The 14348-nt window shown below is 34.8% G+C and overlaps 1 protein-coding gene across 3 annotated transcripts in view; it reads left to right on the top strand.

Moving 5' to 3' along the window:
• Positions 1–14348, top strand: part of ASCC3 (activating signal cointegrator 1 complex subunit 3) — a 255345-nt gene that overhangs the window by 91338 nt on the left and 149659 nt on the right. For all 3 annotated transcript variants that reach the window (XM_048296916.1, XM_048296915.1, XM_048296914.1), the window contains exon 11: positions 4837–5001. In XM_048296916.1, coding sequence (XP_048152873.1) covers positions 4837–5001 — 165 coding nt within the window. The remainder of the gene's footprint in view (positions 1–4836; positions 5002–14348) is intronic.

The raw sequence follows: 14348 nt of genomic DNA, 5'->3' as shown, positions 1-14348 counted from the left end.
TTTTCGCTGTTTTGATTATAATAAAGGAACCCATATTTTCATCTTGTGCTAAGTAGAGGCCCTGTACTGCTGCTGCTCTGTTTTCAGTATGGCACCATGCAGGCTTATTTTTGCAATGGTGCTGATATTCAGAATATCAACACTACCCAGTCTCAGTACAAGGTACTTTTCTACTTTTTATGTTATACAAATCTGTGCAAGTACATCTGTGTAACCCACAGGGCATGGGAACTTTTCCCTATCATCCTAGTTGATGTTTAAGCCAAGATCTGATTCAACCAGTTCTTTATACCTGGTTTGATGATATCTGGCACATAGGAAGAGTGATCCAGGTCTTTTCTGATTATTTTATGGCAATTCTAGTAGTAAGGAAGTTGGGGATGAGGTAGGGTGTGTGTCTGAGTTTTCATTTATTGTTGTGTATATGAAAGGGACAGCAGGTCAGATGAGTGAAAGAGGAAGGCTGAAGTGGCTAAAGACAGAAAAACTGTTCTCAAAAATGGTCTTGAAGAACTTAAAAGCGGTGAATTTTGTAGTATGGCATGTTATAACTAAGTATTTTATGTAGTTTGTTCTGAAATATTTTCACATGTGGTTTGGACCTGTGGGAGTGTAAATTTGAGGGGATTACCATAGTTTTTCTAGGCTCAGAGTGTGTGTACTAATTATTCAAGCAGAAAACAGATACTAGTCATGTGCAAAATGTGTTTGGGAGAACTTAAAAGTAGCAAAGAAATTCAAAGAATTGAAAGTGAGCTATTGAAAACTTAAACCTTCAAGGCTGTGCCTACTGCTTGAAATTAAGAGAAGATAATTTGATTTTAGTAAGACAATAAGCCTTTTCAGATTAAGAAAACCCCCAAGCAACAACAAACCCTAGTATTTTCAACATGTTGATTTTCTGAAACTGTGATGAAAATGTAACTTCCTTTTACCATGAAATCTGGCTTCAAAGAGAACTGAAGAGAACCTGACAAAAATAATTAGCAAATCATGCAATATAGAAAAACGCATTTTCACTGTCTCTTGAAATTTTGTAAATTGATGTTGAAGTTATCAGCTGGTGTTGTCCCTTTTGAAATAAATTTAAAAGTGAAATAATTAAAATTTTTTGTTTGAGTTCTTACCTTAATGTTATGTAAAACCATCTAGGGATACGTTAAATAACCCCAAAGCTAAATGATGTAATTTTGAGCTGAAATACTTGGATTGTTTTTTTAAACAGGTAACTCTTTTGGTGTAATAGTGAAATTGAGTGGCAGTGCTCACTTAAGGCAGAAGACTTTGTGAAAAGCCCATATTTTCCTTAACAGAAAATGTCAGTGTGGAGTAACAAATGATAATCAAAAAAACATTGGGAAAAGAGAAGTGTGTGAGTGTAGAGAAACTTAACTTGACAGTAAAAATATTGACAGTTAACCCGTTTCTATTCAGCCATATCCTAATACAAAAACCAGATTGAAATATCTTGCATGAGTTGCAGTTTATTAAGCAAATGTGACACTTTATTTTCTAGCTATTTCAATACTGAAAGAGATGAAGTGGTGAAATAGCAGTATAAATGAGCACACTTCTCAGTGTGCTGACAACTCAAGTCCATGTAAAAGAAGAAAATATTAAAAAGATGTTTTAATACTTGATTTCTGTGTCCTTCTCTTGCCCCCAAATAGAAAGCAGAATCCTTTTGCTGAATCTGAGTTTTGATTTTAAAACTTAAAGGATAAAATATATTGTCTCTGAAAATTAATGATGAAAAGAAATGCCACTACTGCTTTTAAAACTAATAATGAGATGACTCATAATGCTGTTTGGTTTCATATTTTAATTGAAAAAAATAATCTTTATTAGCCTTTGCTGATAGTCAGCATTTTCTTTTAGCTGATATTTTTTAAATAGCATTTTATGTATTTGAATTCAGTTTATAATTTGCAACTGCAAAGCTGTTCTGTTTGGGTGGGTTTTTTGAGAATTTTTTTCCCCAACTGTAATTTCTATCTGAAAAACAAATGTAAGACCCAGTCATACTCTCTAGCAAAACATTCTCTGGAGATCTCTTTTCTTACTTGATATACTGTCTCATTTAATGTAGCTTTCAAATCAGGTCATTGCTTTACGAACATTGCTATTTTAAAATAAGATCAAAGTAAAAGACCCTTATAATGGTTATTTAGTCATCACTCAGAAACAGAAGAATTAATGATACAATTTAAAATATATATCCTGATAACATGACTGACATTAAAAAAAGCTGTGATCTGAATGTTGCCAATTTAGATTTAGCAAATTGGCTAAGTAGCTTGCATTTGTAGTATTTCACACCTTAAAGCCTTAATATGCATTGCTAAATATATTTCCTCACTGTTTGCTAATTAATGTTCTGAGGAAGTACAGCTGCTAATATTTTGTGGTTGATATGGCTCATTTTAAAGTGCGAACAGTTGCATCTGTAGCAGTGTTACATTTCAGTTCATAAATTATGGACAGACATTTTTACACCTACTATTTCGTACAAGTGTTCAAAAAATCTGTATTTGCTAACAAATTGTACCCAGTAATATTTAAACAAACCATAAAGATACCCCCCGGATACCACCACTCTCTGTGATAATAGTGATTCAGTGAGTCTTTCATGTGTAAAGCTTTAAATGTTGCAGGAAATTAACATCTTCTTTCTGCTATATCACAAAATCTCTTCAGGAGTAGTTCTTGGTAATTAATAAAGACTGGTATATTCTGATGGTAAAATAATTGGACTAGAACAATATTGTGTGGCAGTGCAGGGAAAAATATTTTTCTGAGGAGAATAAATAAATGCTATCAGAATATGTCTTGTGGAGAAGACCAAGTAAAGAAAAAGTATTCATAAATGTGTTTTGTAAGAAACATTTTTTTCTACTATTTTGAAAGAAACATCAGCACAAGCAATCTAGGAGGGTCCTGGAGTGCGCTGATGAGAACTTCTTCCTCTGTAGGTAGGACGTGGAGGAGAGGTGGTTTGCTATACCTCATAAACAAGGAGGAACTTGTTTGAGGTGTGAAGATTGAAGACGGACTTGACCATAGCAATAATGAGATGTTGGAGTTCTGCATCCTGACGAGGAGGAGGAACAGATCAGAAAGGAAGCTCACAGCCCTGGTTCAGGAGAGCAGACTTTGGCTGCCTTAGAGATCTGCTTGGAAAAGTCCCATGTGATAAGGTCCTGGAGGGAAGAGAGAGTTCAAGGAACCAAGAAAGCTGCTTAATATTCTTCCAAGTTCACGAGTGGTCCATCCCAGTGAATAGGAACTTGGCCTGCATGAATGAACAAGTTGCTCCAGGTCATACACAAAAAGGAAGCATGCATACAGAGTGTGGGAACAAGGACATGCAGTCTGGGAGGAATACAGGGACACTGTCTGACCATCCAGGATTGAAGTTAGGAAAGCTGAAGTCCAAACAATTGAATCTGCTCGGGAGTGTCAAAGAAAACAAGATAGGCAACAAAAGGAAGACTAAGGACACTCTGGGCCCATTGCTGAATGAGACAGGGTGCCTGGTTACACAGGACACAGAAGAGGCTGAGGTAATGAATACCTCCTTTGCCTCAGTTTTTACTGGCAAGACTGGCCTTCAGGAATTCCAAGTTCCAGAAACTGGGGGAAAGTGTGGAACAAGGAAAGTGTACCCTTGGTGGAAGAGGATCAGGTCAGGGAGTATTTAAGAGAACAGGGAACACACATGTCTGTAGTCTGATTGATTTTCATCCACGAGTGCTGAGGAGGCTGCCTCCTGTCATTGCAGTGTCACTCTTGATAATGTTTGATCAGCCATCATAAGTGGGAGAAGTGACCAAAGACTGGACAAAGGCAAATGTCACTCCTGTCTGCAACAAGGGCAAGAAGTAGGACCCATGGAATGCCTGGCTGGTCAGCCTCATATGGGAAAGTGATGGAACAGCTAATCCTAAAAACAGTTTCCAGACACATGAAAGACAAGAAAATTGTGAGTGGTGAGCTTGGGTTCACCAAGGGGAAATCATGCTTGGCCAGCTTGATAAATTTCTATCAGGAAATGATTGGCTGGGTAGATGTGGGAAAAGCAGTGGATATTGTCTGCCTAGATTTCAGTAAAGCCTTTGATAGTGTTTTCTGTAAGATCCTCATAAAGAAGCTTCTGACGTGTGGGTTGACTGGGTAGACAGTGAGGAGTGACTGGTACACAGAGGACTGTGCTGTCATACAGAGGGACACTGGCAGGCTGGAGAAATGGCCTGATATATCGACGTGAAACAATGAAGTTTGGAAGTTACCTTATCCAGGACAGGTGGAAGTTGTTCAATCTGTTTTACCAGCACAAGGATCAAGATACCAAAATGTACAACTTGAAAATAGGCCTTAGGGAGAAAGCATTTCATAGGGAATGGGGAACTATCAGGTCAAGCTTATGAGGGGAGGGTCTTAGTTATTTACTGTGCTGTGAAGAAGGTTAGAAATATTTTATCACAGATTTCATTTTAGTGAAACACAAACATTAAATGATTATATAAGTAGTTGATTCTGGATAGCTGTTTAAATGTTTTCATGTGGAAAATGTATACAAATGGGGCACAGTAGCTTGAAATTATTAGTTGATATTTCCATTTGGTTTTCCATACTGAATCCTACTAATGGCCATCCAACATGTGTAGATGCCGCAAACTGTCTGCCTCATATATAAAGTAGGTAAAACTTAAGATAACTTTAAGTTCTACATTGCATTTACTCTGCTGTATATTAAATTACTGTATTTTTATAAATTTGTATCTGCATTTTAATTGGTAAATACTTAATATTCCTTTTTTTTTTCTGCTCTACTAGATGCTCGTGACTACTCCAGAGAAATGGGATGTAGTGACAAGAAAAAGTGTTGGTGATGTAGCCCTCTCTCAGCTGGTAAAACTCTTGATTCTTGATGAAGTTCATCTACTGCATGAAGACAGAGGACCAGTACTTGAAAGTATAGTAGCACGTACTTTACGACAGGTAAGAGAGAAAAAAATCTTCAAAATAATTTTGTTTTGGCCAAGAATAGATAGATATCACTGTAAAGTGTAGCATGCGTAGACAATTAAATAGAAATTCTTAGGCAGTTTACAATTTATTTTACAGCTGCTTTAAAGTTGTGTTTAAGAATGCAGAAAAATTTTTGTCTTCTACCTTCCTTTCTGTATTGTATCAACTATCAGTTTCCTAAGATGTATAGTTTATTACAGTGCTGTTTCTTTACTTATAATTTATTTGCCTAATTTATAGTACTGTACAAGTAACGGGAAAATTAAACATTTTCAAGCAAATAATAGTCAAGCTAATGTTTCAACACAACCAAAATTGAAATAGTTTTCTTGCCAGGAATGCTCATTTTCAATTAGCAGTTTTCCTAGGAGAATTTCTTTTTTGTTCTAATTAAGAGTAGTGTCTTAAATCTAGGTAAAACTTTCAGCACTTCCAGAAAAATACTACATCATTTTTAGTTTAGCATAAATGGTCCTTTTGTTTTTCCCCATGATTTAGTAGTATTTTCTAAATACCAAGATTTGAAATGGAAAAAAGGAGAAAAGGGATTTTTTTCTTGAATCTTGCACAAAAGAAGGATTCAGAGTTAGGCAATAAATAAGATTGGTCTCAATGGTGAGATGTGCTTGTACAAGTAAAGTAAAACATGGAATTTGGAGATGAATAAAAAGGAAAGATTTAGGATAAATAAATAATGGGAAGAGGGAGGATAGAGTGCAATTTTTTTTTTTTTGTCATGCAGAGCAAAACTCTATCCATACAAGTAATGTGTAACAAATTAAAATGAAACAGTTATTTTTATGGCTCTATTTGTAGCATATTAAATGTTTAAAGCCTTTTAGCTTTCAAGATGCGTTTTTCTCTTGGTAAGGCTACACTAACCTTGTTAAGGCTTTTTGAATCATTTGATTCCAACTCTGCTAAGAACAGAATGAAATGGATGTCTGCTCTAATCCAGTACAGAAAGTGTAAAGTTCCTGTATAAAGAACAATATAAGTAATAATTCTTTAGAAGAAGCTAAGTTTAGACTACCTCAAAGGCACTAAACTTTAGCTGTTTGATGTTGTATTTTCTTTCTTAAATGATTTTGATAACCTTGTTTTCCTTAGGTGTCTTTATAGTAAAGCATCTCAGCTTATAGCAGTGACCATGATAATAATTTTCTTCATGTCAGATTGCAAACCTTATTCATTTCTTACTGTGAAATTTTATGAGACTCGTAAGATAGGCTTCAGCTATCGAAAGTACAAAATAGATGTTGAGAGCCATTTTATCTGTCCTATGTTACTCAGCTTGGCATTCTGTTTCTGCTTTGTTTGGACACAAATCTCCCATAGATCCTTCCCTTTTGTGTCTGTCAAGCCTGTGCAGGTAACTTAAGGAATACAACATCTGAGGTAATTATATCTTGGGTACTGAATCCTATCCTTAGTGTATTTATTGTAATATAACAGTATCTTGCTTCAGCACTCATTTAAAAAATAGCTCTCTTAAAAAAGGGTGTTTTAATCTCCTAGGATTTCAAGGTTTGTTTTACCTACCAAGCTGTAATTTAATTCATCTGGAGCTGAAGCTACCCAGTTGTAACCCTTCCTTAAGTGTAATAGTTGGGAAATACAGCAATACACAAATCTTGAAACTGACCATTTCACCACCTTATTTATTCTAATTTGATAAGAAAGGCAGTAATGGAGACCCCTATGTATCTTTACAAGCAGGTAGCTTAGGAGAGGGAAAATTTACAGTATAAAAGTACACTAAAAAAACCCCACAGTTAAAAAGAGGGCAAAATTACTTGTAGAATTTTTTAGAATTGTGCTGCAGAAAACAATTGCTGACAAAAATATTTCAAATTGCAAGCCTCCCAGAGAGCCTGGGGACAAAGAAACAGGAGATGTTTTGTACAGTTGTTTTACTTTTTTAATATGAAAACAAATAATAAAAGGATTACTTTTTAAAATTACACTGAAATGTTATACTTCAGCATTTGAGCTTGCAGGTATAGTTCTATGAAGTTTGCAGTGTACGTCCACAACTATGAAGTTACTGGAACTTTTACGCAGTCAATAAAAAAGGATAACATAATGTTTCTGATTTCAGGAGAGTTTCTCTGGAATTTAGTGAAAATACTGTTATAGATGTTCAAAGTGTAAAAAAAATGACATCTAATGTTTTAATATTACTTTGTGAGGAAAAAAATATGTTGTTGCATTTCTTTGGTTTTGTTTCCTGCTCATAATGCTGTTTTATATATTTTGATACAAATTCATAAATGTCCCTGGAATAGTATAAAAAGCCAGAATATTCAGCGCATCCCTGGAGAATGTCCTTCTGTATTCAGTGATTTGAATCGCCTCTCCAGCCTTTCTGAAAGTAGTATAGAACTTACTTTTCATTTATATCTATAGAAATATCATGTTTGTTTAGCATTCATGCACACAGGAAGTACAAATAATTGTTCAGTTCTTGAAAAATAAAAAAAAACCCCAAACCCAAGGGCAATATTAATCTGAAATATCCTTATGTCAATTACACCACTGCAGTAATTGCTGAAATCAATTACCTGATTTGTATACTGGTGTAAAACACCCAAAATATTGACTATGTTTTCCTAATTTGTAGTAGAGGGACAAATAATTCAAAGAAAAATCCATTGCAGAGTAAAAGTCACTAGATCAGACTGGAGGCTGTAGTAACTGAGATCTGTTCTGGTAAATATAATTGACATTTTCCCGCTTTTTGTACTGTCCATTTTGGCTCCTGCAGGAGACCGTACATTCACGTAGTATAATTTTTGACCTGACCTGGAACCGTCATTTCTTGTATCACTTCTAGAACAGAACTGTGATAAATTCCTTTGAATACTACTTCAGCCTTTTCCATAAGTCACTAATAGCAACTCTAATAATAGCATGTACCTGTAGTTTCATCTGGATCACACTTCCCTAGCTTGTATAGGAGACAATGTCATGATTCCTGTACAGGTCAGGATGTATGGAATAGTGCCTTTTACCTTTTGCAGGGTTTGTTATCCTGTCTTAGAGAAAAAGCATCTCTCTTGTTTTGTTGGAGGTATGTGGGGTGTCTTGTTTAGATGGTGTATAATAGACAAAAAAAGACAGTGGTTCGGGGTTTTTTTTCTTTTTAAGAATTAATATTCAACTTGCTACTTGGGCCAACAACAGTGCCCAAAAAGAATGTTTTGAGATCTGTATTGATACGAGGTAAAAATACAGCTATCCAAATGCATTCTTAAAGCAGGAATATCCTGATGCATTAGCAAGTGTGTCCTAATTTGTACCTCAAAATACTTGAATGATTGATGTACTTTCCCCCAGATGAACACTGAGTCACACCACTTACTGTAAGACTTTAACATGCTCATTTTAACTTATGGCATTTTTTAGAATTAGGTTTTATTTAAACCTGGAAGGAGCATATATATTGGAATTGCTGACAGTTTTACTCATAGCGGAATGAAGAACATATTTGTGCATGTTTGCACTTTTCAAATTTTAGAGAATGTTTTTGCAAGTGATTTAAATTGACTTTGCTAAACATTTTGGTGGGAAAATTGCTCTGAGCTCTATTATATACTATAGGTATAACATCAAACAACTTACTTGAATCCAATTTATAGCTTTGATGTTTAAAGTTTTAGTCCAGAGCATAATGCAGATGTAAAACTGAAATGCTTAAACTTTTTAATCAAACTTTTCACACTACTGTAATATACTAAGGTTATTAGCTTGAAAGAAAAAAAAATTGTCAGTTTTTACAGGCCACTGAAATATTTTGTTATAATTATTCAGAGATTTTGATGACTGCCTTGCTGCTTATGGGTATTTTTTCACAAAAAAGCATACTGAATACTATACTTAAGTGATACACGAGTTTTGATACCCGCTCTGAAGTATGTGAATGGTAAATTAAAAAAAAGAAAATCCATATTAAAACCTTTCTCAGATTTTGGGATACCACAGCTCTCATCTTAAACACACAAATATTGTTCTCAGCACTGTCTCAGTCTTCAAATTTAAGTTTCGGTTGCTTTATGTTTTTGTATTAGATCAGCAAAGATACTATTACTATGGGTGGGATAACACAGCAGTATGAGGAATCCAGGATATTCCTGGAATACAGTAATGAGAAATGCCTCCTTCAGGCAATAGAGGACCCAACAAGGATAGGTGCTGTTCTGTACCTTTTACTTATTAAGAAAGGAGGGGCTTGTTGGAGAAGTGCAGATCAAAGGCAGCTTTGACTGCAGTGACCACGAGATGTTGGAGTTCTTCTTCCCCCAGAAGTTCTCATGTTTCCTTTCTGAGCTTTCTCTCCTCATGCCACCTTATTTAAGGAGCTTTTCCTTTCAGTTGTAATGTAGTTTTCTTTGCTCTTCCTTTGCATTTTCAGTATCTGTAGTGCCAATATCTCCTCTACATATTATTACTCCATCCCTTTGGTTCCCTCTTCTACCTCTTACTAGGGATCACAGGAAAACAAGTTCAGATATTTCTCACCCAAAGCCAAATGTCTAATTGTTATCAAATTACGAATTTTTATGTGCTTGGAATCCCATTCTTGATTTGATAATTGTTTAAAAAAAAAAGTCAAGACTGATAGCTAATGACATAAAACCAGCTGCTTAGATCTTGTGTCAAATGGTAACCCACTGTAGTTCCTATATGGGTCTTTTGGGACTAGAATGGCAGTGGCATTTCATTTCATTCTTCAGTTCTCACCTTGAGTGACTGCTGTTAGTATTTTGTCTCTTTGATATTCCTTATACAAACTAATCAAGTTACTCAACATCTTTTGTTAAAGGGTAAACAGAACAAGGTTACTGAGGCCTTCTGCAATAATTTTTCTGTTTCAAACAATAGTGTTGTGGGGCTTTTTTTCATTAGACTTTCCTATATTCACTATTGTATTTGTAAAACATGTCAGCAAAACTGGATATAGATAGAACTTTTGTGTTAGTTTGGTTCTGGCAGATACAAAGGTAGAGCGTTTCCATTCAATTATGCAGTTCTATCCCTTTGAGAATACAAATATGCTTTATATATACCTTTATATATATACCTATACACCTTTAAGAATTGCATGTACTTAATTTGCTAACACATCTTCTTCGGAGCTTGCATTCAGGTACTTGTTTGTTAAATCCTCGAACAAACCTCTTTATAGTTGCTGCAGGATTAACTGTTTGCTATAAGAATGTTTCCTGAGAAGAGTGTCTCATTTTGCAGCTGTGGCCTGTTATAGAATGAGCTAAATGAAAAGAAATTTAGTTTGAATGGGGCTATCAACTTAGATATATCTGGATGGCTGACACACACATCAGTTATATTAATTCTGCCAATCACCTGCCGTTCTTATCATCAGTTGTTTTTTACTGCATATCATCAATAAAATTACTGAATAGAGTTGGGCTTAAAAAGCAATTAGAGGAATCCCTTTTTAATGTCTTTTTTTCAATTATACGTTCTTTTAAAATCTGTCAGTTCATCAGCTTGTGATAAATTTAATACATGTTTTCTTGCTACTCTGTAATGTTATTTTTAGGAAGTATGTTTTGCAGCCATATGTCTCATGAGTCTTACATGAGTCTAAGTCTATCTTGTCATCTTTTTTACAACCTTGTAGTTGTGTAAAAATTACTTTTTTAAAACAAAACCTGATCTTCATTGTTTGGAAAAATATTATGTATCAGACATTTGAATTAATCTTCAGAAGCTTTTCTCTTACTTTGCATGGAAGGGATGTCAGGAAGTCATTCTGCATCTCCTTTTTTATTATAGGTGACTGTTTTTCCAGTTTAGTGATATACCTGTGGAGTTTAAAATGTAATAGTGATTGTCATACATTTTGTGGTCTTTCATATTATAGTAAAGCAGTGAAACTAATTTGTGGAAGGGTTCAGAGGTATTTTTATTTCTTAGATTGGGAACAAAACAGTAAGCATAACATGAAAAGGCATTCTGTCAGTCAGGAAAAACTGACACTGTGCCAGGCATAGAAATCTCTTAATAGATATATGCAAAATGTCATTTCTTAAGACAAAGTAATGCATACCTAAGATTTAGCTGAGGGAGAATAATATGGCTTCTAATAGTGCTTTCTGCATGGTTACATTTTTCCACTACCTCTAGATTTTTAAATATATTCTAAATGGAGGACTGAGATCACAGTATTTTCAGGGTTCATTGGATGCAGAGTAAAACTAATAAAATTACTTAACTAAATGGTTGCCTAGTAACAAATGCGTTCTGTGCAGAATGAGTTGTAGATAACGTCCTATATAGAATCTTCAAAACTGTATTAGTAATTGCGTTTTTACTATGTACTTTGGTTTTGCAATTTCACTGTTTTTTCATTTTTGTTCCAAAAGCTAGACCACTTCACCTATGTGGTGAAGTTGGCAACTTAACTCTTTCATTACTAGTAAATAATATAGCAATAAACAAATAAACACTGATGAAACATTCTAACAAACTTCCCGCTTAGTAATTTTGAAATACATTTAATTCTTTTGTTTGTTTGTTTAGTGCTCTGAGCCCTACTCAATTCTTTTTCCATTTCTGTTTCTCCTTTGATTTGGATAAATAGCACAGATCCTGTGAGACAGTGAGACATAGAGCCATTCTGTGGGTAGGATAGTATCCAACTAATAACTAGTGTGAATCCCAATATGCAGTACTTCATTCTTACTACCACGGTATAGGGGACTCAGGAACCTACGTTAAGAATTCTTCTTCTTGCACATCTGCACTAAAAACTAAGAAATGCTTGTGTTTAATTTTCTGAGTATCTTGTCTTTAGTGTACATCTGAAGGGCATAAGGACTTACTGCAGAGGGTGTGTTGAAGTGATCCTGGGTCATCTGAATATCAGATTAATTTATAACCAGCAGACAATTCTTCAAAGATTAAAATGTGTAAACTTGTCTGCTTCACTTAATTCTGTGCTCAAGTTGAACAATCAGAGATATGCTTTCCAGCTTGATTGTAATTCATTCTGTGAATGTGATATTTTAATACATGGAAATGGGAAGGCTGCCAAGATCACAAAGTTCAGGAAGAACTTTAGAAGTCAGATAAAAGAGTATCTCTATGCACACTCTGTATGCTCTCAAGTGGCGTCTGTAATGTAACGAGATGATATGCAAATCTTAAAACCTATTAGGAAGAAAATGATCCTGCTGTGATCAATTTACAATCCAGAGAGGCACTTCCCATACCTGATCCTTTATGATTTGCAGTGTAAACGCAGATGATGCTTGTGTGGAAATCAATACTGGATAGCTATCTTCTGATTATTTTTTCTGCATACATGGAATTTCATGGTGTGGTAATTGTGTTCTGTGAATGTGTCTGGTGGACATGCTGTCAATTCTCTGCATGCCATCATGAATGTTTCTGAATTAGATATACTAATTATATATGTCAGTTAAATATAGCAATGGCAATTTTATTTCTTACTTCCAATGTAACATCAAATCAATAAAACATAGTAAGGCTTTTAAAGAACCTGATGTGCAAATGATGTGTCAGTTCAGGTTGTCAAGGAAAGCCTTGTAAGTTTCAAATGCTGCTAATTATTTTATTGGGATAATTAAACACATTTAAAGAACGAAATGTTAGAGGTTGTGTTTCAGTAGTGAAGAAAAGGCATTTAGCTGCCTACCACCAGCCACCAATATGCAATGTAAACAGAAAACTTTGTCATCCTAAATGTCTTATCAGTAATTTCTACTGCCATTTCAGGAAAAGACTGTGGGCTCTTGGTGTCTTGTATATGAAAGCATAATTGCTAGTTGGGACTTCTAGGATCAAATAATAAGTGACTCAGTACTTGAAAAATACTAATTTTTGGATGGTCTGACTTTACAAAAGGCATATACACGCTTTCAAGGCTTACTGTTCTTTAGAAGCACCTGAGAGCAAAAGATGTTAGTGCTTGCTCTTCAAGGCAAAGTCAGAGAAGTAGCTGAAAAATGTATGCAGAGAACTCTGTTACAAAAATGTGTTAGATTTCTAAAAACCATTATGGAAAATCAAGTTTCTATAGATGAATAATAGATACCTAGAATTATAATCTAAATATAAAATAAATTGAAACTGAATTATAATCACAGAGAAAATGTGAAAAATAAATCATATGGTATGGTTGCCTATTCAGGTAGTCTTGGGTTTTTTTAGTTTAGCACAGTTTTAGTCACTGCTGTTTTTATAATGACATGTAAAATTAAAAGAATAAAAACCCCTCATTCTCTATAAGCATGTGATGATATGCATAAACTAAACACATGGGTATTTAGTTTACAGTTTGAATTTGATCTGAACATAAAATAATGGGAAGGATTTATTTTAGTGTAAGTGTACCTGTTTTTACATCTTGATTATTTTATATATGTATATAAATTATTTATATTTTTGGTAAACAAATATAAAAGTAGATGGTAAAAAAATAGACACTTTTTTTGTTTGGATGGCCTCAAAAGAACTTACAGAAATTGATGGAATTATTTAGTGTCTTAATAAGATGATTAGAGGGATGGAGTACTTTCCCTTTGGGGAAAGGCTTAGAGAAGTGAGAGTGTTCAGCCTGGAGAAATGAAGGCATCTGGGTCATCTTACTACCTTTCAGTACCTGATGGGCACTTAAAAGAAAGCTGAAGAGAGGCTTTTTACAGGGCATGTAGTGATATGACAAGGGGGAATGGCTTTAAACTGAGAGTAGGTTTAGTTTGGATATTAGGAAGACATTATTGACTGTGAGGCTGGTGAGGCCCTGGAATAGGTTGCCCAGAGTTGTGGATGCCATATCCCTTGAAGTGCTGGAGCCCTGAACAACCTGGTCTAGTGGAAGGGGTTTAAAAAATGTGCTATACATATATATTAGTAATCTTAATTACTTGCTTGCGTTAGGTCTCTGCTGCAGTTGTCATGTGGAGTGTTAATTCAAGGTTTTCAGTAAGTTCCTTAGCTCCAGGGTCAACTGCCGGGTCAGTGACTTTAAGTGGCTTCTTTCGTTTTACTAAGCTTTCAAAAATGGCAAGTCTCAGTAAACTGTAACTATTCTCTAGCCACTGTTTTTATTTTAAACGAAATCTTTGAAAAAACACCTTACACTTAGGTGCTGTAAAAATACATATGTCCGTGGTTATTAAGCAGAGTTGTTGTTAATTGTTTGAATATTTGAAATGCTTTCTTGCCTTCAGCTGAAACCAAGCATACTTTCAAACTAGTGCTTTCAGGCTCTTAGGAGATTTGAAAAAAAATTGTTACTGAATTTAGCAAAATCGAGTAATGTT

This window comes from Corvus hawaiiensis, chromosome 3 (genome assembly GCF_020740725.1).
Source record: "Corvus hawaiiensis isolate bCorHaw1 chromosome 3, bCorHaw1.pri.cur, whole genome shotgun sequence".
Taxonomy (NCBI): Eukaryota; Metazoa; Chordata; class Aves; order Passeriformes; family Corvidae; genus Corvus; species Corvus hawaiiensis.
The sequence above is the reverse complement of the archived record's forward strand: the minus strand, read 5'-3'. Positions and strand labels throughout refer to the sequence as shown.